The sequence below is a fragment of the Lonchura striata genome, chromosome 34 (genome assembly GCF_046129695.1).
Source record: "Lonchura striata isolate bLonStr1 chromosome 34, bLonStr1.mat, whole genome shotgun sequence".
Taxonomy (NCBI): domain Eukaryota; kingdom Metazoa; phylum Chordata; class Aves; order Passeriformes; family Estrildidae; genus Lonchura; species Lonchura striata.
In genome coordinates, this window is record NC_134636.1 from 1,993,742 (window position 1) to 2,019,839 (window position 26,098).

The 26,098-nt window shown below is 58.3% G+C and overlaps 1 protein-coding gene across 1 annotated transcript; it reads right to left on the reverse strand.

Moving 5' to 3' along the window:
• Window positions 1-804: 804 nt before the first annotated feature.
• POLR2A (RNA polymerase II subunit A) lies at window positions 805-26,098 on the reverse strand (the record flags this gene model as incomplete). The annotated part of the gene is made up of 24 exons (XM_077789463.1): window positions 805-1,976; window positions 2,948-3,097; window positions 3,938-4,051; window positions 5,009-5,195; window positions 6,468-6,671; window positions 7,884-8,066; window positions 8,693-8,797; window positions 8,875-8,975; window positions 9,538-9,784; window positions 10,928-11,152; window positions 12,402-12,607; window positions 13,358-13,463; window positions 14,474-14,645; window positions 15,467-15,650; window positions 16,015-16,237; window positions 16,804-17,007; window positions 17,815-17,909; window positions 18,403-18,571; window positions 19,613-19,822; window positions 21,342-21,552; window positions 22,442-22,566; window positions 23,680-23,812; window positions 25,051-25,271; window positions 25,943-26,098. Coding segments are annotated over 24 exons (5,088 nt in total), but the record flags the coding sequence as incomplete, so codon positions are not given.

Genomic DNA, 26,098 nt, shown 5'->3' on the forward strand with positions numbered 1-26,098 from the left:
AGGGTTTTACTCTAATTTAGGGGTCCCCCCGAGTTTGGGGGTCCCCCCGAGTTTGGGGGTTGCCCCCTCTGAACTTTGGGGTCAAGTTCCCCCTCAAACCTGAGGGTCCCTCCAGTTCTGGGGGGGGACCCCAAATTTGGCCATCACCACCCTCTGGTGTCACCCCAATTCCAGGGTCACCCCAACAGTCCGTGGGGACCCGGGGGGTGACAACAGCCCTGTCCCCACCGAAACTTGGTGGTTTGGGGGTGACAACCCCAAGCTCATTTGCATTTGGGGTGACAACCCCAAGCTCATTTGCATTTGGGGTGACAACCCCAAGCACATTTGCATTTGGGGTGACACCGCCGTTGCCGTTGGACGTTGGGGTTTGGGGGTGACAACCCCGTTCCCACGGGAATTCGGGTGTCACCCCCACGGCTGTTGTGGGTTTTGGGGGGGTGACACCCCCGACCCCACTGCAGCGTGGGGGTGACGCCGCCGCCCCTGTGTGAGTTTTGGGGTCACCCCCGCGGCCTGCGGGGTTCGGGGGTGACAACCACCCCGAGCCCGTCAGAATTCGGGGGTTCAGGGGGTGACGCTCCCGACCCCGTATCCATCCGGGTTTTTGGGGGGTGACAACCACCGCGGCCCCAAATCAATGCTGGGGTCACCCCCACGGCCTGCGGGGTTCGGGGGTGACGACAACCCCGTGCCCGGATCGAGGTGGGGTTGTTGGGGAGCGACAACAGCCCCGCCCCCGTGGCCATCTGGGGGTCACGCCCACGGCCTGGGGCGGGGGTTTCGGGGGGTGCCACCCCCGCGCCCACAGGCCGAGCCTCAGTTGTCGTCGTCGCTGTCGTCGGGGCTGATGGCCGGGCTGGTGAGGCTGTAGGTGGGTGAGGTGGGGCTGTAGCCGGGGGACGTGGGGCTGTAGGTGGAGCCCTTGGGCGAGGTGGGGCTGTAGGTGGGTGACGTGGGGCTGTACTTGGGCGAGGTGGGGCTGTAGGTGGGCGAGGTGGGGCTGTACTTGGGCGACGTCGGGGTGTAGACGGGCGAGGTGGGGCTGTAGGTGGGCGAGGTGGGGCTGTACTTGGGCGTGGTGGGGCTGTAGGTGGGCGAGGTGGGGCTGTACTTGGGCGAGGTGGGGCTGTACTTGGGCGAGGTGGGGCTGTACTTGGGCGAGGTCGGGGTGTACTCGGGGGAGCTGGGGCTGTAGCTGGGGCTGGTCGGGGTGTACTTGGGGGAGGTGGGGCTGTAGCTGGGGCTGCTGGGGCTGTAGCTGGGGCTGCTGGGGGTGTAGGTGGGCGACTGCGGGGTGTAGCGGGGGCTGGACGGGGAGTAACTGGGCGAGGTGGGGCTGTAGCTGGGTGACGTGGGGCTGTAGCTGGGCGAGGTGGGGCTGTAGTTGGGTGAGGTCGGGGTGTAGTTGGGGCTGGTGGGGCTGTAACTGGGAGAGGTGGGGCTGTAGCTGGGAGAGGTCGGGGTGTAGTTGGGGCTGGTGGGGCTGTAGTTGGGCGAGGTGGGGCTGTAGCTTGGGGATGTTGGGCTGTAACTGGGCGAGGTCGGGCTGTAACTGGGAGAAGTGGGGCTGTAACTGGGCGAGGTGGGGCTGTAGCTCGGCGAGGTGGGGCTGTAGCTCGGCGAGGTGGGGCTGTAGCTGGGGGACGTCGGGCTGTAGCTGGGCGAGGTGGGGCTGTAGCTGGGCGAGGTGGGGCTGTAACTGGGCGAGGTGGGGCTGTAGCTCGGGGACGTGGGGCTGTAACTGGGAGAGGTGGGGCTGTAACTGGGCGAGGTGGGGCTGTAGCTGGGGGACGTGGGGCTGTAGCTGGGCGAGGTGGGGCTGTAGTTGGGCGAGGTGGGGCTGTAGCTGGGGGACGTGGGGCTGTAGCTGGGCGAGGTGGGGCTGTAGCTGGGGCTCTGTGGGGTGTAGCCCCCCGGCGACCGCGGCTCGTAGGCGGGGGACGTCGGGCTGTAGCTGGGGGACATGGCCCCACCTGCGGAGAGAGGACACGGGGGTCAGGAGGGTGTTGGGGAGGGTGGTGGGGTGTTGTGGGGGTGTTGTAGAGGGCTGTGTGGCCCTTTGAGGTGTGGTTCAGGTGTTGTGGGGCTGTTGCTGGTGGTGGGGTGTAGGGGGTCCCTTTGAGGTGCTGTTCGGGTGTTGTGGGGCTCAGTGATGGGCTGCTATGGGGCTGTTTTGGGGTGTTTCAGTGAGTTTTGGGGTGTTGATAGGGGTTACAGGGTATTTTATGGATCTTTTGTGTTATTTCAGGCTGTTTCAGTGTGTTTGGGGTGTTGTCAGGTGTTATAGGGTGTTTCACGGGTGTTTTCATTATTTTAAGGGTATTTTAGGGTGTTTCAGTGTGTTTGGGGTGTTGTTAGGGGTTACGCAGTGTTTTGAGGGTGGTTTTGTTATTTTCAGGGTATTTTCAGGTGTTTCAGTGAGTTCTGGGCTGTTGTTAGGGGTTACAGGGTATTTTACGGGTGTTCTGGGTTATTTTAGGGTATTCCAGTGAGTTCTGGGGTGTTGTTGGGTGTTACAGGGAGTTTTGGGTTATTTCAGGGTGTTCCAGTGAGTTCTGGGTTGTTGCTGGGTGTTACAGGGTGTTCTGAGGGTGTTTGGGGTTATTTCAGGGTGTTCCAGTGAGTTCTGGGTTGTTGCTGGGTGTTACAGGGTGTTCTGAGGGTGTTTGGGGTTATTTCAGGGTGTTCCAGTGAGTTCTGGGCTGTTGCTAGGTGTTACAGGGTGTTTTCGGGTGTTTGGGGTTATTTCAGGGTGTTTTAGGGTGTTTCAGTGAGTTCTGGGTTGTTGCTGGGTGTTACAGGGTGTTTTCGGGTGTTTGGGGTTATTTCATGGTGTTTTAGGGTGTTTCAGTGAGTTCTGGGTTGTTGCTGGGTGTTACAGGGTGTTTTCGGGTGTTTGGGGTTATTTCAGGGTGTTTTGGGGTGTTTTCGGGGCTGTACTCACCGGGGGAGGGGATGTAGGGGCTGGAGGGGCCGGGGGACCCCGGCGAGCCGGGTGTGGGTGACCAGGCCGGGGAGTAGCCGGGGCTGAAGCCGGAGGCGTCGGAGGCGGCGCTGGGGGAGAACCCGGCCCCGCCCGGGGTCATCCCGCTGCCTGTGGGGGAGAGGGGTCAGCGGCACCCCAAAAACAGCCCGGGACCCCAAAAACAGCCCGGGACCCCAAAACCACCCTCAAATACAGCCCAGGACCCCAAAACCAGCCCCAAACAGAACCTGAGACCCCAAAACCACCCTCAAATACAGCCCAGGACCCCAAAAACAGCCCAGGACCCCAAAACCAGCCCCAAACAGAACCTGAGACCCCAAAACCACCCTCAAATACAGCCCGGGACCCCAAAACTGGCCCAGGACACCAAAACCAGCCCTTAAACACAACCCGGCCCCATCCCGCTGCCTGGGGGGGGAAAAGGGGTCAGGGGACCCCTCATCATCCCCAATTCACCCCCCAGTGCACCCCAACTTCCCCCCACAGCCAGCCCAGTGACCCCTTTTTACCCCAGACCCCCCAAGAACCCCTCCCAGTCCCTCCCAGTCCGTCCCAGTTCGTCCCAGTCCCTCCCAGTTCCCTCCCAGTCCGTCCCAGTCCGTCCCAGTTCGTCCCAGTCCCTCCCAGTTCCCTCCCAGTCCGTCCCAGTCCGTCTCAGTTCGTCCCAGTCCCTCCCAGTTCCCTCCCAGTCCGTCCCAGTTCCCTCCCAGTCCCTCCCAGTCCGTCCCAGTTCCCTCCCAGTCCCTCCCAGTCCGTCCCAGTTCCCTCCCAGTCCGTCCCAGTCCATCCCAGTCCCTCCCAGTTCCCTCCCAGTTCCCTCCCAGTCCCTCCCAGTTCTCCCAGTCAGTCCCAGTTCCCTCCCAGTCCATCCCAGTTCCCTCCCAGTCCCTCCCAGTGCGTCCCAGTCCCTCCCAGTCCCTCCCAGTGCGTCCCAGTGCCCCAACGCACCCACGCTGGGGGACCAGGCGCCGTAGGCCGGGGTGGCGCCCTGGTTCCAGGGGGTCATGGCCGGGGACATCCCCCCCATGGGGCTGGGGGCCGAGCCGAAGAACATCCCGGTGGCTGCGGAGAGAGCGGGGTCAGCGCGCCCCAACACCGGGGGCACCCCAAAATACGGGGGACGTCAACATCGGGGGACATCGACATGTGGGGGACGTCAACAATGGGGGGACACCAACATCTGGGGGACATCAACATGTGGGAGACATTGACATCGGGGGGACATTGACATGTGGGGGACATCAACAATGGGGGACATCGACATGTGGGGGACATTGACATCGGGGGGACACCGACATGTGGGGGACATCAACAATGTGGGGACACCAACATCTGGGGGACATCGACATGTGGGGGATATTGACATCGGGGGGACACCAACATCTGGGAGATATCAACATCTGGGGGACATCAACATCGGGGGGATATCAACATCTGGGGGACATTGACATCTGGGGGACATTGACATGTGTGAGACATCAACATCTGGGGGACACCGACATCTGGGGGATATCAATATCTGGGGGATATCAACATCTGGGGGACACCGACATCTGGGGGACATCAATATCTGGGGGATATCAACATCTGGAGGACATTGACATCTGGGGAACATTGACATCTGGGGGCTATCAACATCGGGGGGACATTGACATGTGGGGGACATCAACATCTGGGAGATATCAACATCTGGGGGACACCAGGTGACCAGAGCTGGGACACGGTGGTGACCTGGGTGACATCGGGGGTCTTTGTGTCACCACCACCACCACAACCCTAACTCCTCCCTTGGAGGATCCACTCCTGGTGTACCCCAAAATCTGAGGCTGCCCCAATTGCCATGGGACACCCACAACTGGCCAATGACTACCACGACCTTGAAGGTCTCGGTGCCACCACCCTTGAGGTGTCCAAAGGTGTTCCTGGAGGAACCCAGCCACCGTTCCCAGGGATGTCCCCCCGTTTTCCTGGGGGTGTCCCAGATTTCCGGGGGGTGTCCCCGGGGTTCTGGGGACTCACAGCCGCCGACGCCGAGGCCGGGCAGGGCGCTGGGGATCTCCATGCCGTGCTTGCACTTCTCGGCGTCCAGCAGGAGGTCGAAGCAGCCGGTGCCGGCCGGGGCCAGCTGGCCCAGCATGATGTTCTCGGACACGCCCTTCATGGGGTCGCTCTCCCCGTGGGCAGCCGCCTCCATCAGGACGTCCACCTGAGCGAGGGGACACCCCGAAATCGGCCTCGGCCTTTGGACGTCCTCGCTGAACCCCAAATCCTGGGACGTGCCCGCAGGATCCCCCGTTCCCAGCTCCGAACCCCATTCCCACCCCAATTCCCATTCCCAGCCCCCCCAAACTCCATCCCCATCCCAATTCCCGTTCCCAGCCCCCCCAAACCCCATCCCCATCCCAATTCCCATTCCCAGCTCCGAACCCCATCCCCACCCCAATTCCTGTTCCCAGCTCCGAACCCCATCCCCACCCCAATTCCTGTTCCCAGCCCCCCCAAACCCCATTCCCACCCCAATTCCCATTCCCAGCCCCCCCAAACTCCATCCCCATCCCAATTCCCATTCCCAGCCCACAAACGCCATTTCCATCCCAATTCCCATTCCCGGCCCCCCCAAACCCCATTCCCACCCCAATTCCCATTCCCAGCCCCCCCAAACCCCATCCCCATCCCAATTCCCATTCCCGGCCCCCCCAAACCCCATTCCCACCCCAATTCCTGTTCCCAGCTCCGAACCCCATCCCCATCCCAATTCCCATTCCCAGCCCACAAACGCCATTTCCATCCCAATTCCCATTCCCCAATTCTTATTTCCATCCCCACCCCAATTCCTGTTCCCACTGCAATCCCTCATTCCAATTCCTGTTCCCACTGCAATCCCCCATTCCAGTCCCCCATTCCCAAAACCCGTTCCCAATTCCCCATTCCCACCCCAATCCCCCATTCCCATTCCCAATCCCCCATTCCCATTCCTGCACCATCTCCTCAAAGGAGCACTTCCCACCCCGTTCCCCATCCCCAATCCCCATTCCCAATCCCCCGTTCCCAAATCCCACACCGTCTCCTTGAAGGAGCACTCCACTTCCCGTTCCCATTCCCATTCCCATTCCATTCCCATCCCCGTTCCCATTCCCATCCCCGTTCCCATTCCCATCCCCATTCCCATTCCCATTCCCATTCCCACCCCATCCCCATTCCCATTCCCATTCCCATCCCCATCCCCATTCCCATCCCCATTCCCATTCCCATCCCATTCCCATTCCCATTCCCATTCCCATTCCCATTCCCATCCCCATTCCCATTCCCATCCCCATTCCCATTCCCATTCCCATTCCCATTCCCATTCCCATCCCCATTCCCATTCCCAATTCCCAATCCCCCATTCCCATCCCATTCCCATTCCCATTCCCAATCCCCAATCCCATTCCCATTCCCATTCCCATTCCCATCCCATCCCCGTTCCCAAATCCCACACCGTCTCCTCGAAGGAGCACTTCATCAGGGGCCCGGTGTCCTGGCGGTTGACGCCGTGCCGGGTGATGGCCATCAGGTGTCCGCGCGAGGTCATGGTGTCGCACAGCAGCGCCAGGTGCCGGTAGTTGACGTAGGAACCGTCGAAGGAGATGACGTGGTACAGCTCCCGCTCCAGCGCCTTGCGCACCGCCTCGATCCCCAGCACCTGCCGCGATCCGGGAATTCCCGAAATCCGGGGAGATCCCGAAATCCGGGGAGATCCCGAAATCCGGGAATTCCCGAAATCCGGGGAGATCCCGAAATCCGGGGAGATCCCAAAATCCGGGAATTCCCGAAATCCGGGGAGATCCCGAAATCCGGGAATTCCCAAAATCCGGGGAGATCCCAAAATCCGGGAATTCCCGAAATCTGGGAATTCCCGAAATCCGGGGAGATCCCGAAATCCGGGAATTCCCGAAATCCGGGGAGATCCCGAAATCCAGGGAGATCCCGAAATCCGGGGAAATCCCGAAATCCGGGAATTCCCGAAATCCGGGGAGATCCCGAAATCCGGGGAGATCCCGAAATCCGGGAATTCCCGAAATCCGGGGAGATCCCGAAATCCAGGGGGGAGGAAATCCCAAATCCAAGGGGTGGGAATGCTCAAAATACAGGGGGTGGGAAATCCCAAAATTCAGGGAATTCCCAAAATTCAGGAGGTGGAAATCCTGAAATCCAGGTAGTGGGAATTCCGAAATCCAGGGGGTTGGAATTCCTGAAATTCAGGGAGTGGGAAATCCCAAATCCAAGGGTTGGGAATTCCCAAATCCAAGGGTGACTCACAGAGAAGATCTCCACCACGAGGACCATGATGTCCCTCAAAGCCCAGCCCAGGTGTGTCCCTCAAACCCCAGCCCAGGTGTGTCCCCAGCCCAGGTGACCCACAGTGAAGATCTCCAGGAACCCCCAGGTGTGTTCCCACCCCCAGGTGTGTCCCCACCCCAGGTGTGTCCCCAGCCCAGGTGACTTACGGTGAAGATCTCCACCATGAGGATCATGATGTCCCTCACCCCCAGGTGTTCCCACCCCCAGGTGTGTCCCCAGCCCAGGTGACCCACAGTGAAGATCTCCAGGAACCCCCAGGTGTGTCCCCACTCCCAGGTGTCCCCAGCCCCAGGTGTCCCCACCCCCAGGTGTCCCCACCCCCAGGTGTCCCCACCCCAGGTGTGTCCCCAGCCCAGGCGACTCACGGTGAAGATCTCCACCATGAGGATCATGATGTCCCTCACCCCCAGGTGTCCCCACCCCAGGTGTGTCCCCAGCCCAGGTGACCCACAGTGAAGATCTCCAGGAACCCCCAGGTGTGTCCCCACCCCCAGGTGTGTCCCCACCCCCAGGTGTCCCCACCCCAGGTGTGTCCCCAGCCCAGGCGACTCACGGTGAAGATCTCCACGATGTCGTTGGAGGTGGTGCGCACGGGGTCCACGTCCTTCTCGCTCAGCACCCGCATGAGGCTGACGCCGTCGGTCTCCAGGATCCACTCCTGGAGAGCCTTGAACTCCCCGTCCTCGGTGATGATGATCTTCTTCTTGTTGTCCGTCTGCGGCAGGTGCATGTACACCTGGGCAGGCGGGACAGGTGTCACCACGGTGTCACCACGGTGTCACCACGGGTGACCCACATCTTCTCAAGGTCTCTTGGAACCTCCCCAAAAGTCTCCATGGAGAGCTCCCGATGCTCCTCAAGATCTACCTGGAGATCTTGAACCCTCAGAGAACCTCTCATCTTCTCAGGTACCCACAGGTGTCACCACGGTGTCACCACGGGTGACCCACATCTTCTCAAGGTCTCTTGGAACCTCCCCAAAAGTCTCCATGGAGAGCTCCCAATGCTCCTCAAGATCTACCTGGAGATCTTGAACCCTCAGAGCACCTGGTTGGTACCCAAAGATCTTCTCAGGTGCCCAGAGGTGTCACCAGGGACCATCCAGGACCTTCTCAAGGTCTCTTGGAACCTCCCAGAAGTCTCCATGGGGAACTCCTGATGCTCCTCAAGATCTACCTGGAGATCTTGAACCCTCAGAGAACCTCTCATCTTCTCAGGTACCCACAGGTGTCACCACGGGTGACCCAGATCTTCTAAAGGTGTCACCAGGGACCATCCAGGACCTTCTCAAGGTCACCATGGAGCTCTCCAGGTATCCTTGAAGACCTCCCACCCCTTCATGGACCCCCCAGGTGTCCCCACCTTGCTGATCTGCTCGATGCCCTGCAGGGTCATGTCCGTCAGCATGTTGGACTCGATGCAGCGCAGGAAGACGTCGTCGTCCATCTTGTCCACCACCTCCTCCTCCTGGGGACACGGTGGGGCAGAGGTGAGGCCCAGGCCACCCCAGGTGTCCCCCGAGGTGTCCCCAGGTCCTCGCCCACCTCCTGCATCTTGTTCTCGTCGCTGTTCATGATGCGGATGCGCAGCACCAACTTCTCGGCGTTGTCGTCGTTGAAGATGCAGTTGAGGTCGTCACCAAAGCCTGGGAGGGGACACGGGTGGGACGGGGTCACCTCCATGGTCACGGCACCCGAGGGACCTCCAGGGTCTCCTCAAAGATCTGCCAGGAACCCCCAGAGCTCGCCCAGATCATCCCAAAGCTCCTCCAGGCTCACCCAGAACTCCTTGAAGAGCCCTCAGGTGCCTTCAGGGGTCACCAAAAACCCTCCAAAAGCTCCTCAGGTGCCCTCAAACCTCATCCAGGTCACCTCAAACCCCATCCAGACCCCTCAAAAGCAGCTCAGATGCCCTCAAACCCCATCCAGGTCACTTCAAAGCCCCTCCAGGTCTCTCAAAACCCCCCAAAAGCTGCTCAGATGCCCTCAAACCTCATCCAAGCCACCTCAAACCCCCTCCAGACCCCTCAAAAGCTGCTCAGATACCCTCAAACCTCATCCAAGCCACCTCAAACCCCCTCCAGACCCCTCAAAAGCTGCTCAGATGCCCTCAAACCTCATCTGGGTCATCTCAAACCCCCTCCAAGTGCCTCAAACACCCCCAGGGTTCCTCCACCCCCCCAGATGCCCCGTGTCCGGCCCACGCACCGGCGTTGATCTTCTCGGCGATCTGCTCCATGGTGAGCTTGCGGTCGGTCATGTGCTTGCGGTCGAGCTCGACGCGCAGCAGCCACGGCGAGATGCGGCTGACGTCGAAGTCGGGCATCTCGTAGTAGACGTTGACCCACTCCTGGTCCTCGGCCACCACCGTGCTCTGAGGGTTGGGGTCGTAGTAGATGGCGGTGTTGGCCGTCACCTTGCGCAGCGTGGTGTGCTCCAGGCGGCACAGGATGTCCTGGGGACATGGGGACAGTCAGGGGACATGGGGACACTGAGGGGACATCAGGGACACTGAGGGGACATTGGGGACACTGAGGGGACATGGGGACACTGAGGGGACATCAGGGACACTGAGGGGACATCAGGGACAGTCAGGGGACATGGGGACACTGAGGGGACATTGGGGACGCTGAGGGGACACTGGGTGTGGTGTGCTCCAGGTGGCAGAGGATGTCCTGGGGACATTGGGGACAGTCAGGGGACACTGGGGACACTGAGGGGACATCAGGGACAGTCAGGGGACATCAGGGACAGTTAGGGGACATTGGAGACATGGGCAGCGTGGTGTGCTCCAGGTGGCACAGGATGTCCTGGGGACACTGAGGGGACATCAGGGACACTGAGGGGACATTGGGGACATCAGGGACAGTCAGGGGACATTGGAAACATGGGCAGTGTGCAGTGCTCCAGGTGGCACAGGATGTCCTGGGGACATTGGGGACAGTCAGGGGACACTGGGGACACTGAGGGGACATTGGGGACACTGAGGGGACATCAGGGACAGTCAGGGGACATTGGAGACATGGGCAGCGTGGTGTGCTCCAGGTGGCACAGGATGTCCTGGGGACATTGGGGACACTCAGGGGACATTTGGGACATGAGGAGTGTGGTGTGCTCCAGGTGGCACAGGGTGTCCTGGGGACACTGAGGGGACATTGGGGACAATCAGGGGACACTGGGTGTGGTGTGCTCCAGGTGGCGCAGGACGTCCTGAGGGGACATGGGAACATGGAAGACATGGGGACACAGAGGTGACACAAAGGCACAGGGCCACCACAGGGACATGGTGACCCTGGAGCCATGGAGCCACCACAGCCACCACGGGGCTGTGGGGACACAGAGGGGACACAAAGCCACAGGGCCACCACAGGGACATGAAGCTATGGAGCCACCACAGAGCTGTGGGGACACAGAGGTGACCAAAACCCACAGGGCCACCACAGAGCTGTGGGGACAAGGAGGTGACCAAAACCCACAGGGCCACCACGGAGCTGTGGGGACACAGAGGTGACCCAAACCCACAGGGCCACCACAGAGCTGAGGTCACAAAGCCACCAGCAGACCACCCCGGAGCCCCAGCCGCCGTCCCCGGTGCCACCTTGGCGCGCTCGGCGTCGCGGGCGCTCTGGCCCAGCAGGAACACGGTGAGCGACGGCGTCTTGGGCTTCTTGGAGATGTTGATGAGCTCCTTGAGGCGCGGCACGCCCAGCGTGACGTTCTTGGCCGACACCCCCGCGTAGTGGAAGGTGTTGAGGGTCATCTGCGTGGCCGGCTCGCCCAGGGACTGCGCGGCCAGAGCGCCCACCATTTCCCCGGGGTGGGCCTGAGGGGACACGGGGACAGGAGAACGTCACCAAACCCCACAGTGACCTGAATCATCTCCCCGGGGTGGGCCTGAGGGGACACGGGGACAGGAGAACGTCACCAAACCCCACAGTGACCTGAATCATCTCCCCGGGGTGGGCCTGAGGGGACACGGGGACAGGAGAACGTCACAGTGGGGTCACCAAACCCCAGAGTGACCCCAAACCATCTCCCCGGGGTGGGCCTGAGGGGACACGGGGACAGGAGAAGGTCACCAAACCCCATGGTGACCCCAAACCATCTCCCCGGGGTGGGCCTGAGGGGACACGGGGACAGGAGAACGTCACCAAACCCCACAGTGACCTGAACCATCTCCCCGGGGTGGGCCTGAGGGGACACGGGGACAGGAGAACGTCACAGCGGGGTCACCAAAGCCCAGAAATTACCCCAAACACCCCAGAGGTGACCCCAAACCCCCCAGAGGTCACCCCAAACCCCCCAGAGGTCACCCCAAACCCCCAGAGGTGACCCCAAGCCTTCTCCTCAAGATGGCCTGGTTGAACTTGGACTCGATCTCCCCCAGCAGCCAGTCGAAGGTTCCCCAAGATCTGACCCCAAACACCCCAGAGGTCACCCCAAACCCCCCAGAGGTGACCCCAAACCCCAAACCCTGACCCCAAACCCCCCAGAGGTGACCCCAAACCCCCAGAGGTGACCCCAAGCCCCCCAGAGGTGACCCCAAACCCCAAACACTGACCCCAAACCCCCAGAGGTCACCCCAAACCCCCCAGAGGTGACCCCAAGCCCCCCAGAGGTGACCCCAAACCCCCAGAGGTCACCCCAAACCCCCAGAGGTGACCCCAAACCCCCAGAGGTGACCCCAAGCCTTCTCCTCACGATGGCCTGGTTGACCTTGGACTCGATCTCCCCCAGCAGCCAGTCGAAGGTTCCCCAAGATCTGACCCCAAACCCCAAACCCTGACCCCAAACCCCCAGAGGTGACCCCAAGCCCCCCAGAGGTGACCCCAAACCCCAAACACTGACCCCAAACCCCCCAGAGGTGACCCCAAACCCCCAGAGGTGACCCCAAACCCCCCAGAGGTCACCCCAAACCCCCCAGAGGTGACCCCAAACCCCCAGAGGTGACCCCAAACCCCCCAGAGGTCACCCCAAACCCCCCAGAGGTGACCCCAAACCCCCCAGAGGTCACCCCAAACCCCCAGAGGTGACCCCAAACCCCCAGAGGTGACCCCAAGCCTTCTCCTCACAATGGCCTGGTTGAACTTGGACTCGATCTCCCCCAGCAGCCAGTCGAAGGCCTCCCCGCTGAGCCGGAACTCCTCCACCATGCGGCGGCTGCAGAGCGTGGAGCGCAGGTGGATGTTGAAGAGCAGCGTGGCGTTCTCCTGCGCCTGCCGGCTCAGCGGGTCCTCCCCGTTGACGATCACCAGCTTCCGGCTCAGCTCCTTCACCCCTGCGGACAGCGCGGTCACGGCGGCCACCGAGGGCGGCCAGAGAGCTCCTGGGGGTCTCCACGCCCACCACGGCTTCCTGAGGGACTGGAGGATCTCCAGAACCTTCCTGAGGGACCCCTAAAGGACTCAAGAACCTCCAGAACCTTCCTGAAGGACTCAAGGATCTCCAGAACCTTCCTGAGGGACTTGAGGATCTCCAGAACCTTCCTGAGGGACCCCTAAAGGACTCAAGAACCTCCAGAACCTTCCTGAAGGACTCAAGGATCTCCAGAACCTTCCTGAGGGACCCCTAAAGGACTCAAGAACCTCCAGAACCTTCCTGAAGGACTCAAGAATCTCCAGAACCTTCCTGAGGGACTTGAGGATCTCCAGAAACTTCCTGAGGGTCCCCAAACCCACTACACCTCCTGAGGGACTCAAAGATCTCCAGAACCTTCCTGAGGGACCCAAGGATCTCCAGAACATTCCTGAGGGACTCAAGGGCTTCCAGAACCTTCCTAAGGGACCCCAAACCCACCACAGCTTCCTGAGGGACTTGGGGATCTCCAGAACCTTCCTGAGGGACCCCTAAAGGACTCAAGAACCTCCAGAACCTTCCTGAGGAACTCAAGAATCTCCAGAACCTTCCTGAGGGACTCAAGGAACTCCAGAACCTTCCTGAGATACTCAAGGACCTCCAGAACTTTCCTGAGGGACTCAAGGACTTCCAGAACCTTCCAGAAGGACCCCAGACCCTCGCCACCACTCACCCTCCACCACCTTGACCGGGTGCAGGTCCGAGGGCAGCCGGGAGTTGATGTGGAAGATCTTCTGCGCGTTCCAGATCATGCGGAGCAGGTTACAGGGGAGCACCACCTGGGGGAGGAGAACCCCAAAAAAACGGGGGACAGGGGTCAAAAATGGGGGACAGAGCCCCAAAATAGGAGAAGAACCCCAAAATTGGGGAAGAACCCCAAAATGAGGGAGTCAGAACCCAAAAATGGGACATCTCAGAGGGGTTTTGGGTCATCGCAGTTGGATTTTGGAGCATCTCGGTTGGGTTTTGGGGAGTCCCAGGTGGGTTTTGGGTCATCCCGGTTGGGTTTTGGGGTGTCCCAGGAGTTTTTAGGGTGCCCTGGTTGGATTTCGTGGACATTTTGTGTTGTCCTGGTTGGAATTTGGGGTTTTGGGGTGTCCCAGTTGGGTTTGGGGGTATCTCAGTTGGGTTTTGGGGTGTCCCAGTTGGGTTTGGGGTGTCCCAGTTGGGTTTTGGGGTATCTCAGTTGGGTTTTGGATATCTCAGTTGGGTTTTGGGGTATCTCAGTTGGGTTTTGGGGTGTCCCAGTTGGGTTTGAGGTATCTCAGTTGGGTTTTGGGGTATCTCAGTCGGGTTTTGGATATCTCAGTTGGGTTTTGGGGTATCTCAGTTGGGTTTGGGGTATCTCAGTTGGGTTTTGGGGTATCTCAGTTGGGTTTTGGGGTCATCCCAGTTTGGTTTGGGGTATCTCAGTTGGGTTTTGGGGTATCTCAGTTGGGTTTTGGGGTGTCCCAGTTGGGTTTGAGGTATCTCAGTTGGGTTTGAGGTATCTCAGTTGGGTTTTGGGGTATCTCAGTTGGGTTTTGGGTATCTCAGTTGGGTTTGGGGTATCTCAGTTGGGTTTGAGGTATCTCAGTTAGGTCTGAGGTATCTCAGTTGGGTTTGGGGTATCTCAGTTGGGTTTGGGGTATCTCAGTTGGGTTTGAGGTATCTCAGTCGGGTTTTGGGATGTCCCAGGTGGGTTTTGGAGTATCTCAGTCGGGTTTTGGGATGTCCCAGGTGGGTTTTGGAGTATCTCAGTCGGGTTTTGGGGTGTCCCGGGGGTTTTCGGGGTGGGTTTTGGTGTCACCTTGCTGTCCCCAGTGGGGAAGATGACCCTGAGGACCTCCCTGTCCTCGCGCATGCGGTCGAACTCGCGCTCCAGCTCGTTCTGGATGTGGGCGTTGGACAGGATGTCCTTGACCAGCTCCTCCTGCAGCGTCCGGCGCAGCGCCCGCTCGTTGGTGTAGTCGAACTTGAACCTGGGGGGACACGGGGACACCTCAGGGACACCTCAGGGACACCCAGGGGACACCCAGGACAGGCTGGAGAAACCCGGGGACATCAAAACCCTCGGTCTGCATGGGGCAGGAGAAGGTTGGGGACACCAAAACGTGACCAAACATTGGGGACACCAAAACATGACCAAAGGTTGGAAGACACCAAAACGTGACCAAAGGTTGGAAGACACCAAAACGTGACCAAAGGTTGGAAGACACCAAAACGTGACCAAGGGTTGGAGACACCAAAACGTGACCAAGGGTTGGAGACACCAATGCGGGTCCTGGTTTGGGGTGGAAGAGGTTGGGGACACCAAAATGTCACCCAGGTTTGCCAGGAGAAGACCCCAAAATGTCCCCAACCTCTGGAAGGAGCTACGTGGGGACCTCAAGATGGGTCTGAAACCTTGGAAGGAACCACTTGAAGACCCCAAGATGTTCCCAACTCCTCTGAAGACCCCAAGATGTCCAAAACTCCATTTTGAAGACCCCAAGATGTCCCCAACTCCCATCTGAAGACCCCAAGATGTCCCCAGCTCCCAACTGAAGACCCCAAGATGTCCCCAACCCCAATCTGAAGATCCCAAGATGTCCCCATCTCAAATCTGAAGACCCCAAGATGTCCCCAACTCCTTTGAAGACCCCAAGATGTCCCCAACCCCCATCTGAAGACCCCAAGATGTCCCCAACCCCCATCTGAAGACCCCAAGATGTCTCCAGCACCAGAAATGAGCCCTTCAATGACTCCCACGACCACGCCCTGCCCCGGGCCGTGTCCCCACCGCGTCCCCCGTGTCCCTCACTTCTTCTCGAAGGCCTTGTTGGAGGGTTTGAGGGTGGCCAGGTTCTGGAACTCGACGCTCTCGCCGGCCAGCCCGTCCTCGCCGTAGCGCAGCTGCACCACCTGGTTGATGGAGTTCCTGACCGTGGCGTCGTACTTGACCATCACCGACTCCATGGACTTGATCAGCCGCCGCTGGATGTACCCTGTGGGTGGCCAGGGGTCAGGAGGCATCTGGGGAGGGTTTGGGAATCTCCAGGAGGCATCTGGGGAGGGTTTGGGGATCTCCAGGAGGCATCTGGGGAGGGTTTGGGGATCTCCAGAAGACATCTGGGGAGGGTTTGGGGATCTCCAGGAGGCATCTGGGGAGAGTTGGGGATCCTGGAGGCATCTGGGGAGGGTTTGGGATCTCCAGGAGGCATCTGGGGAGGGTTTGGGATCTCCAGGAGGCATCTGGGGAGGGTTTGGAGCCCTCAGAGTTTCCACGCTGGAACTCTGAGCTCCTGGAGGTGGCGCGGGTGGAGTTTTGGCTTCCCGGGAGGTCCACGGGGACCTTCTGGGGACACTGACCGGTCTCGGCCGTTTTGACGGCCGTGTCGATGAGGCCCTCGCGGCCGCCCATGGCGTGGAAGAAGAACTCGGTGGGCGTGAGGCCGGCCAGGTAGGAGTTCTCCACGAAGCCGCGGCTCTCGGGGCCGTAGTCGTCCTTGATGAAGTGCGGCAGCGTCCGGTGCTTGAAGCCGAACGGGATCCGCTTCCCCTCCACGTTCTGCTGGCCCACCACCGCGATCACCTGAGGGGACAACGGCCGGGCACGCGGGGACACGGCCCGGAGCGCCTCGGGTCAGGAGAACTCCAGAGAATTGCAAAGGAACCGCCCAAAACCTCCTGAGATCCTGCAGGAACTGCTTCAAACATCCTGAGATCCTTCAGGAACCGCCCAAAAAGCTCCTGAGATCCTTCAGGAACCATCCCAAACCTCCTGAGATCCTTCAGGAACCACCCAAAACCTCCTGAGATTCTTCAGGAACCACCCAAAACCTCCTGAGATCCTTCAGGAACCACCCAAAACCTCCTGAGATCCTTCAGGAACCACCCAAAACCTCCTGAGATCCTCCAAAAACTGCTTCAAACATCCCAAGATCCTCCAGGAACTACCCAAACCTCCTGAGATCCTCCAGGAACCGCCCAAAACCTCCTGAGATCCTTCAGGAACCACTCAAAACCTCCTGAGATCCTTCAGGAACCACCCAAACCCCCTGAGATCCTCCAGGAACTGCCCCAAACCCCCCTGAGATCCTCCAGGAACTGCCCCAAACCCCACATGGAGCCCCCCAGGATCTTCTGAGGCCCCCAAACCTGGGAGATGTTGATCTTGGAGCCCTTGGCCCCCGAGACCACCATGGACTTGAAGTTGTTGTACTCGGACAGGGACTTCTGGGCAGAAGAGCCGGTCTTGTCGCGGGCGTCGTTGAGGATCCGGTTCACCTGGTTCTCAAAGGTCTGGCGCAAGGTGTTGCCCGGGGTGGGCTCCAGCTCGTTGTTGTGGGCCTTCTCGATCACCTGGAGACCCCAAAAGCCACCCCAGAAGGGTCAGCAGGGAGCCCCGACAGCCCCTGCTGGCTAAAGCCACCTGAGAAGCTCCAAAAAACCCAAAAAACTCCACAAGAACCAACCAAAACCTCCTGAGACCCTCCAGGAACCACCCAAACCTCCTGAGATCCTTCAGGAACCTCCCAAACCTCCTGAGATCCTCCAGGAACCATCCAAACCTCCTGAGATCCTCCAGGAACCATCCAAACCTCCTGAGATCCTCCAGGAACCTCCCAAACCCCCCTGAGATCCTCCAGGAACCACCCAAACCTCCTGAGATCCTCCAGGAACTGCTCCAAACCTCCTAAGATCCTCCAAAAACTGCCCCAAACCCCCCTGAGATCCTCCAGGAACTGTTCCAAACCTCCTGAGACCCTCCAGGAACTACCCAAACCTCCTGAGATCCTCCAGGAACTGCTCCAAACCCCCCTGAGATCCTCCAGGAACCTCCCAAACCTCCTGAGATCCTCCAGGAACTGCTCCAAACCTCCTGAGATCCTCCAGGAACTACCCAAACCTCCTGAGATCCTCCAGGAACTGCTCCAAACCTCCTGAGATCCTCCAAAAACTGCCCCAAACCCCCCTGAGATCCTCCAGGAACCACCCAAACCTCCTGAGATCCTCCAGGAACTGCTCCAAACCCCCCTGAGATCCTCCAGGAACCTCCCAAACCTCCTGAGATCCTCCAGGAACTGCTCCAAACCCCCCTGAGATCCTCCAGGAACCTCCCAAACCTCGTGGAATTCCCCAAACTCCCAGGATCTCCTGGAGTCCCACCTCGATCACGTCCTGCTTGGCCTTCTTGATGGTGTTCTGGATGTCCTGGTAGGTCTTGGCGTCGGCGATGGAGTCCCCGATGCCGATGGTGTGACCTGGGGGGGACATTTGGGGTTCAGGGGGATCCCCCCCAAAATTTGGGGTCTTCTCCAGCCCCTCACCCCAAAAAACCAACCCTGGGTCAGGTTCTGGTCAGGCTGTGGGACAAAGGGAGGACGTGGGGACAATGAGGTCCTTCAGGGACAGAAATGGGGGTGGGACACTCCCCCAAAATTCCTGAGTCCTCCTTGTCCCAAAAAGGGTCCAAGGACCACCAGGACCTCAAGGATGGGGTCCAAGAGCCCCAGGGCTCCACCAAGTTGGAACCTGAGAAGGTCCCCAGGTGACCAAACCCCCACTAGATGCCACCAAGAAGGTTTTCAGCCCCACAGGTCCCAAAAAAGGGGTCCAAGAACCACCAGGACCTCAAGAATGGGGCCCAAGAGCTCCAGGGCTCCACCAAGCTGGGATCTGAGAAGATCCCCAGGTGACCAAACCCCCACTAGATGCCACCAGGAAGGTCCCCAGGAGCTCCTGGAGCACGCTGACCCTCGATGAGCAGCCAGTTGTTGATGACGGTCTGGATGTTGCTGTAGAAGAGGCGCGTGGTGTCGTGGCCCATCTCCAGGTAGGAGATGTGCACCAGGGACCCGGCCGACGTCCCCAGGGACTTCTTGCACAGGATGCCCATGATGAGCTCCCCGTTCTCCACGATCACCTGGGGACATGCGAGGAACGGGGTCAGGACCTCGAAGGTCCAAAAAAAGTCCCCAAAACCCACCTGGAGCACCCCAAAAACGACCCCGGGTCACCTCAAAGTCTACAAAGCCCTCCAAGACCTCCTCAAGTTCCACCAAAGCCCCCTGAGAACATCCCAAGTGCCCTCAGGCCACCCAAATCAGGCTCAGATCCCACCAAAGACTCCTGAGATCCCACCAAAGCTCCCTCAGATCCCACCAAAACCCCATCAAACCACCCAAAGCCTCCTCAGGTCCCACCAAAGCTCCCTCAGATCCCACCAAAACCCCATCAGACCCCACCAAACCCCATCAGACCCCACCAAAGCCCCCTCAGACCCCACCAAACCCCATCAGACCCCACCAAAACCCATCAGATCTCATCAAAACCCATCAGATCTCATCAAAACCCCATCAAACCACCCAAAGCCTCCTCAGGTCCCACCAAAGCTCCCTCACATTCCAGCAAAGCCCCCTCAGGTCCCACCAAAGCTTCCTCAGGTCCCATCAAAGCTCCCTCAGATCTCATCAAAACCCCATCAAACCACCCAAAGCTCCCTCAGATCCCACCAAACCCCATCAGACCCCACCAAACCCCATCAGATCTCATCAAAACCCCATCAAACTCCATCAAACCACCCTCAGATCCCATCAAAACCCCATCAGACCCCACCAAAGCCCCCTCAGACCCCACCAAAGCCCCCTCAGACCCCACCAAACCCCATCAGACCCCACCAAACCCCATCAGACGCCACCAAAGCCCCCTCAGACCCCACCAAAACCCCCTCAGACCCCACCAAAGCCCCCTCAGACCCCACCAAACCCCACTAAACCCCATCAGACCCCACTAAACCCCATCAGAATCCACCAAAGCCCCCTCAGACCCCACCAAAACCCCCTCAAACCCCACCAAACCCCCTCAAATCCCACCAAACCCCATCAGATCCCACCAAAACCCCATCAAACCACCCGAAGCCCCCTCAGACCCCACCAAGCGCCCCGGAGCTCCTCGGAAGGCCCACCTTGGTGTCCCCGGGGGAGATGTGCTTGTAGGGGCCGCTGTCCTCGTCGTCGGGGTGGGTGCTGTGCGTGCGGACGCAGTTGATGTGGCCGGGGATGATGAGCGAGAAGATCTGCTTGCCCGTCCACAGCGGCCGCGGCTTCAGGATGGCCGGCTGGGGCACCTTGCCGTCCCACGTGGACAGGAACATCAGCAGGTTCATCACCTCGCCCTGAGGGACACGCCAAAAACGTCACCAATCCAGGAGAGAACCCACGGAGATCCCAAAATCTCCTAAAAATGTCCTAAAAAACCCAAAATCTCCTAAAAATGTCCTAAAAACCCAAAATATCCTAAAAATGTCCTAAAACCCCCAAAATCTCCTAAAAATGTCCTAAAAACCCCCGAAATCTCCTAAAAATGTCCTAAAAACCCAAAATGTCCTAAAAATGTCCTAAAAAACCCGAAATCTCCTAAAAATGTCCTAAAAACCCCCGAAATCTCCTAAAAATGTCCTAAAACCCCCAAAATCTCCTAAAAATGTCCTAAAAAACCCGAAATCTCCTAAAAATGTCCTAAAAAACCCTGAAATCTCCTAAAAATGTCCTAAAAACCCCCGAAATCTCCTAAAAATGTCCTAAAAAACCCGAAATCTCCTAAAAATGTCCTAAAAACCCCCGAAATCTCCTAAAAATGTCCTAAAAACCCCCAAAATCTCCTAAAAATGTCCTAAAAAACCCGAAATCTCCTAAAAATGTCCTAAAAACCCCCAAAATCTCCTAAAAATGTCCTAAAAACCCCCAAAATCCCCCCAAACCAAACCTTCTCGAGGAAGACGTTCCTCGTGGTGACCTCGTGCCCAACCATCAGCGTGTCCTCCACAAAACCCTCAAAACCTCCCCAAAACCGCCTGATCTCACCCCAAACCACCCCAAATCATCTCAAATCAACCTAAACTCCCCCAAAATGACCCCAAAACCGACCCCAAATCATCTCAAATCCCCAAAACCCCCAAAATCCCCCCAAAATCGACCCTCTCGAGGAGGACGTCCCTCTTGGTGACCTTCCACACAACCATCAGTGTGTCCAACGCAACGACAGCAGAAACCACCCCAAAACCATGGTCCATCACCCCAAAACCACTGTCCATCACCCCAAAACCATGGTCCATCACCCCAAAACCATGGTCCATCACCCCAAAACCACCATCCATCACCCCAAAACCATGGTCCATCACCCCAAAACCATGGTCCATCACCCTAAAACCACGGTCCATCACCCCAAAACCACGGTCCATCACCCCAAAACCATGGTCCATCACCCCAAAACCACTGTCCATCACCCCAAAACCATGGTCCATCACCCCAAAACCATGGCCCACCACCCCAAAACCATGGTCCATCACCCCAAAACCACTGTCCATCACCCCAAAACCACCGTCCATCACCCCAAAACCATGGTCCACCACCCCAAAACCATGGCCCATCACCCCAAAACCACCGTCCATCACCCCAAAACCATGGTCCATCACCCCAAAACCATGGTCCATCACCCCAAAACCACCGTCCATCACCCCAAAACCATGGTCCATCACCCCAAAACCACCGTCCATCACCCCAAAACCATGGTCCATCACCCCAAAACCATGGTCCATCACCCCAAAACCATGGTCCATCACCCCAAAACCACCACAAAGGACCTCAAACCAACCCCAAATCATCTCAAATCACCCCAAACCCCCCCAGACCGACCCTCTCGAGGAAGACGTCCCTCTTGGTGAACTTGCGCACGGCCGTCAGCGTGTCCTGCACGATGCCCATGACGGGCCGGTTGCTCTGGGGGGTGACGATCATCCTGGGCACCATGGCCAACTCCTGGATCTCCGCCCGCGTCTCCAGCGACTGCGGCAGGTGCAGGTTCATCTCGTCGCCGTCAAAGTCGGCGTTGTAGGGCGTGGTGACGCTGCGGGGACAGCGAGGGGACATTGGGGACATCGGGGACATCGTGGGGACATTGGGACATCTGGGATCTCAGGGACATCGGGGTCATGGCAGGGACATGGGGTGGGTTCATCTCATCACTGCTGTAGGGCATGGTGACACTGAGGGGACATCATGGGGACATCAGGGACATTGGGGACATTGCGGGGACATTGGGACATCTGGGATCTCAGGGACATCGGGGTCACGGCAGGGACACGGGACAGGTTCATCTCATCACTGTTGTAGGACGTGGTGACACTGAGAGGACATCAGGGATGTTCTGGAGACACTGGGACATCGTGGGGACATCAGGGACATTGGAACATCAGGTACGTTGTGTGGTCACTGGGACATCGTGGGGACACTGGGACATCTGGGATCTCAGGGACATCGGGGTCATGGCAGGGACATGGAGTAGGTTCATGTCATCATCCTTGTAGGGCGTGGTGATGCTGCGGGGACAGCGAGGGGACATCAGGGACATTGGGGACACCGTGGGGACACTGGGACATCTGGGATCTCAGGGACTTTGGGGTCACATCAGGGACACGGGACAGGTTCATCTCATCACTGTTGTAGGACGTGGTGACACTGAGAGGACATCAGGGATGTTCTGGGGACACTGGGACATCGTGGAGACATCGTGGGGACATTGAGACGTTGTGGGGACATTGGAGACATTGTGGGGACATTGAGACATTGTGGGGACATCGGGGACATTGTGGGGACATTGGGGACATTGTGGGGACATTGGGGGGACATCAGGGACATTCTGGGGACACTGGGACCTCAAATTCAGAGCAAAGATGGACCAGGGCAGGATTTGGGATCATTTTGGGGTAAATTTTGGGGTTTTTGGGCTGTTTCACCTCAGATTCAGCCTGAAGGTGGACCAGGGCAGGATCCTGACCCGGTGACCCATCATGGACATCTTGTGCAGGGTGGGCTGCCGGTTGAAGATGACGATGTCCCCGTCGCACATGTGACGTTCCACCTGTCCCCAAAGCCCCCCAAGAGTCAGGAGGACACCCCGAAAACGGGGGACACCCCAAAAATGGGGGACACCCCAAAAACGGCATCTTCCCCTCAAAACCGGTGGGGTCAGAGCGAGGAGAACGAGGAGATCGGGGTTAAATTCGCTCCCTGGTGGTGGTGAAGGCCAAAAATTGAGGATTGAACCTCAAATCTCAGAGATTTCAACCCAAAATTTTGGATTGAAACCAACATCTAGAATTCGGATCCCAACATTATGGATTGAACCCCAAATCCAGAGCTGAGAACCCCAAAATCAGGGATTGAGCCCCAAATCCAGAGCTCTGAACCCCAAAATCAGGGATTGAGCCCCAAATCCAGAGCTCTGAACCCCAAAATCAGGATCTGATCCCCAAATCCAGAGCTCTGAACCCCAAAATCAGGGATTGAGCCCCAAAACCAGAGGTCTGAGCCCCAAACCCAGGGACTGAGCCCCAAATCCAGAGCTCTGAACCCCAAAATCAGGATCTGAACCCCAAACCCAGAGCTCTGAACCCCAAAATCAGGATCTGAACTCCAAACCCAGAGCTCTGAACCCCAAAATCAGGGATTGAGCCCCAAATCCAGAGCTCTGAGCCCCAAACCCAGGGACTGAGCCCCAAATCCAGAGCTCTGAACCCCAAAATCAGGATCTGAACCCCAAAACCAGAGCTCTGAACCCCAAAATCAGGATCTGAACCCCAAACCCAGAGTTCTGAAGCCCAAACCCAGATCTCTGAACCCCAAACCCTGATCTCTGAACCCCAAAATCAGGATCTGAACCCCAAATCCAGATCCCCGAACCCCAAACCCAGAGCTCTGAGCCCCAAAATCAGGATCTGAACCCCAAATCCAGAGCTCTGAACCCCAAAATCAGGATCTGAACCCCAAATCCAGAGCTCTGAAGCCCAAACCCAGATCTCTGAACCCCAAAATCAGGATCTGAACCCCAAACCCAGGGACTGACCCAAACCCCAAAGCTCCGTCCCCCCAAACCGACAATCCCCGCCCGCAGTCGCGGGTTCCGCTCCCCGTTTTTGGTGTCCGTCCTTTTTTGGGAGCCTCGGGGTGAGTTTTGGGGTTCCGGGGCGCTGACCTTGTAGCCGATCTGCAGGTGGAGGTCGCTGGGCTTGGGGTGGAAGCGGAGGTCGATCCTGTCCCCGTTGTCCCTGATGATGTACTTGGCCCCCGGGTACTGGCTGTTCCCCCTGCGCACCAGCTCCTGCAGCCTAAGGGGTTTTGGGGTCACTTCAGGGGATTTTGGGGCTCAGGGAGGCACCTCAGCGCTCTCACAGGCACCTCGAGGAGGAGCAGTGGGGTTTAGAGGGTGTTTGGGGTGGTTTTGGGTTATTGGGGTCGACTCAAAATAATCCTAATGTCCGCCCCCCGTATCCCTGTGTCCACCCCGAAACTCGCTGAAGGTGCCTAAATCATCCCAAAACTGCCCCACGTCTGTCCTAAAATCCCCCAAATCCCCCCAAAATCCCTTTAACCCTTCAATCTCCCTGAGCTCCTCCAGACTCCTCCAACCACACCAGACACCTCCACAAATTCACCCCAAAATCTGCCCCAAAGTCCCCCAGATCGTCCCCAAACTCCTCCAGTCACTGTTGAAGGTGACGATCCCACCAATGGTGACAGTGATGGTGATGGAGCAGGGGATACCCATGCCAAAACCCCCATAAATCCATCCCAAACCCCATAAATCCATCCAAAACCCCATAAATCCATCCCAAACCTCATAAATCCATCCCAAACTCCCATAAATCCATCCCAAACCCCCATAAATCCATCCAAACCCCCATAAATCTATCCCAAACCCCATAAATCCATCCCAAACCTCATAAATCCATCCCAAACCCCCATAAATCCATCCCAAACCCCATAAATCCATCCCAAACCCCATAAATCTTCTTCAAAGCTCCATAAATCCATCTCAAACCCCCATAAATCCATCCCAAACCCCCATAAATCCATCCCAAACCCCCATAAATCCATCCCAAACCCCCATAAATCCATCCAAAACCCCATAAATCCATCCCAAACCTCCATAAATCTTCTTCAAACCTCCATAAATCCATCCCAAACCCCCATAAATCCATCCCAAACCTCCATAAATCCATCCCAAACCTCCATAAATCCATCCCAAACCCCCATAAATCCATCCCAAACCCCCATAAATCCATCCAAAACCCCATAAATCCATCCCAAACCTCCATAAATCCATCCAAAACCCCATAAATCCATCCCAAACCCCCATAAATCCATCCAAAACCCCATAAATCCATCCCAAACCCCCATAAATCCATCCCAAACCTCCATAAATCCACCCCAAACCCCCATAAATCCATCCCAAACCTCCATAAATCTTCTTCAAACCTCCATAAATCCATCCCAAACCCCCATAAATCCATCCCAGAGCTCCATCAATCCATCCCAAAGCCCCCCAGATCCCCCCCAAGGCCACCTGTCGATGTTGAAGGGCGTGACGATCTCGGCGAAGGTCATGTTGGCGGCGATGGAGCGGGGGACGCCCACCTGATCGATGGCCAGGTTGGGGTCGGGCGTGATGACGGTGCGGGCGGAGAAATCCACCCGTTTGCCCATGAGGTTGCCCCGAACCCGACCCTCCTTCCCCTTCAGCCGCTGCTTCAGGGACTTCAGGGGGCGCCCCGACTTCTGCATGGCCTGGGGGAGGAGAAATTGGGGGTTCAGGGCGGGTTGGAACCCAAAAATCACCCCAAAAATCCAAAATTCACCGGGGGACACAAATCGATCACCCTGGGTTCTTGGGAGGGTTCAGGGAGGGGTTTGGGGGAGCAAAAGACATTTGGGGGAGCCCCTAAATTGTGCATGGCTTGGGGAGGAGAAATTGGGGTTCAGGGGGGGTTGGAACCACCAAAATCACCCCAAAAATCCAAAATCCACAGGGGGACACAAATTGATCACCCTGGGAATGTCCCCAGCTCCTGCTGGGACTTTGGGGGTTCCCGGGCTGCTCTGTCCCTGCTTGTCCCCTTTGTGTCCCAGCTGGGACACCCCAAAACCCATCTGGAACACCCCAGAACCTCTCTGGGACACCCCAAAACCCATCTGGGGCACCCCAAAACCCCTCTGTGACACCCCAAAACTCCTCTGTGACACCCCAAAACCCCCGTGACCCCCCCAGACTCTCCTGGACCCTGGGCAGCTCGTTGTCCACCACGGTGGCCACGTGGACCTACAGCAGCTCGACGTCCACGGCCACGACTTGGGGACACCGGCTGAATGTCCCTCGCCTCGCGCCACCCCAAAACCCTTCTGTGACCCCCTAAAATCTCTCTAGGACACCCCAAAACCCCCCTGTGACCCCTCTGTACCCGGGGCAGGCCGGGCAGCTCGTTGTCCACCATGGTGGCCACGTGGAACTGCAGCAGCTTGACGTCCTCGGCGATGACGTGCGCGGCCGCCCCGTTCTGCTCGTTGCGCCGCAGCTGGTTGTTGATCTTGACGATGTCGGCCAGTTTGTGGGTCAG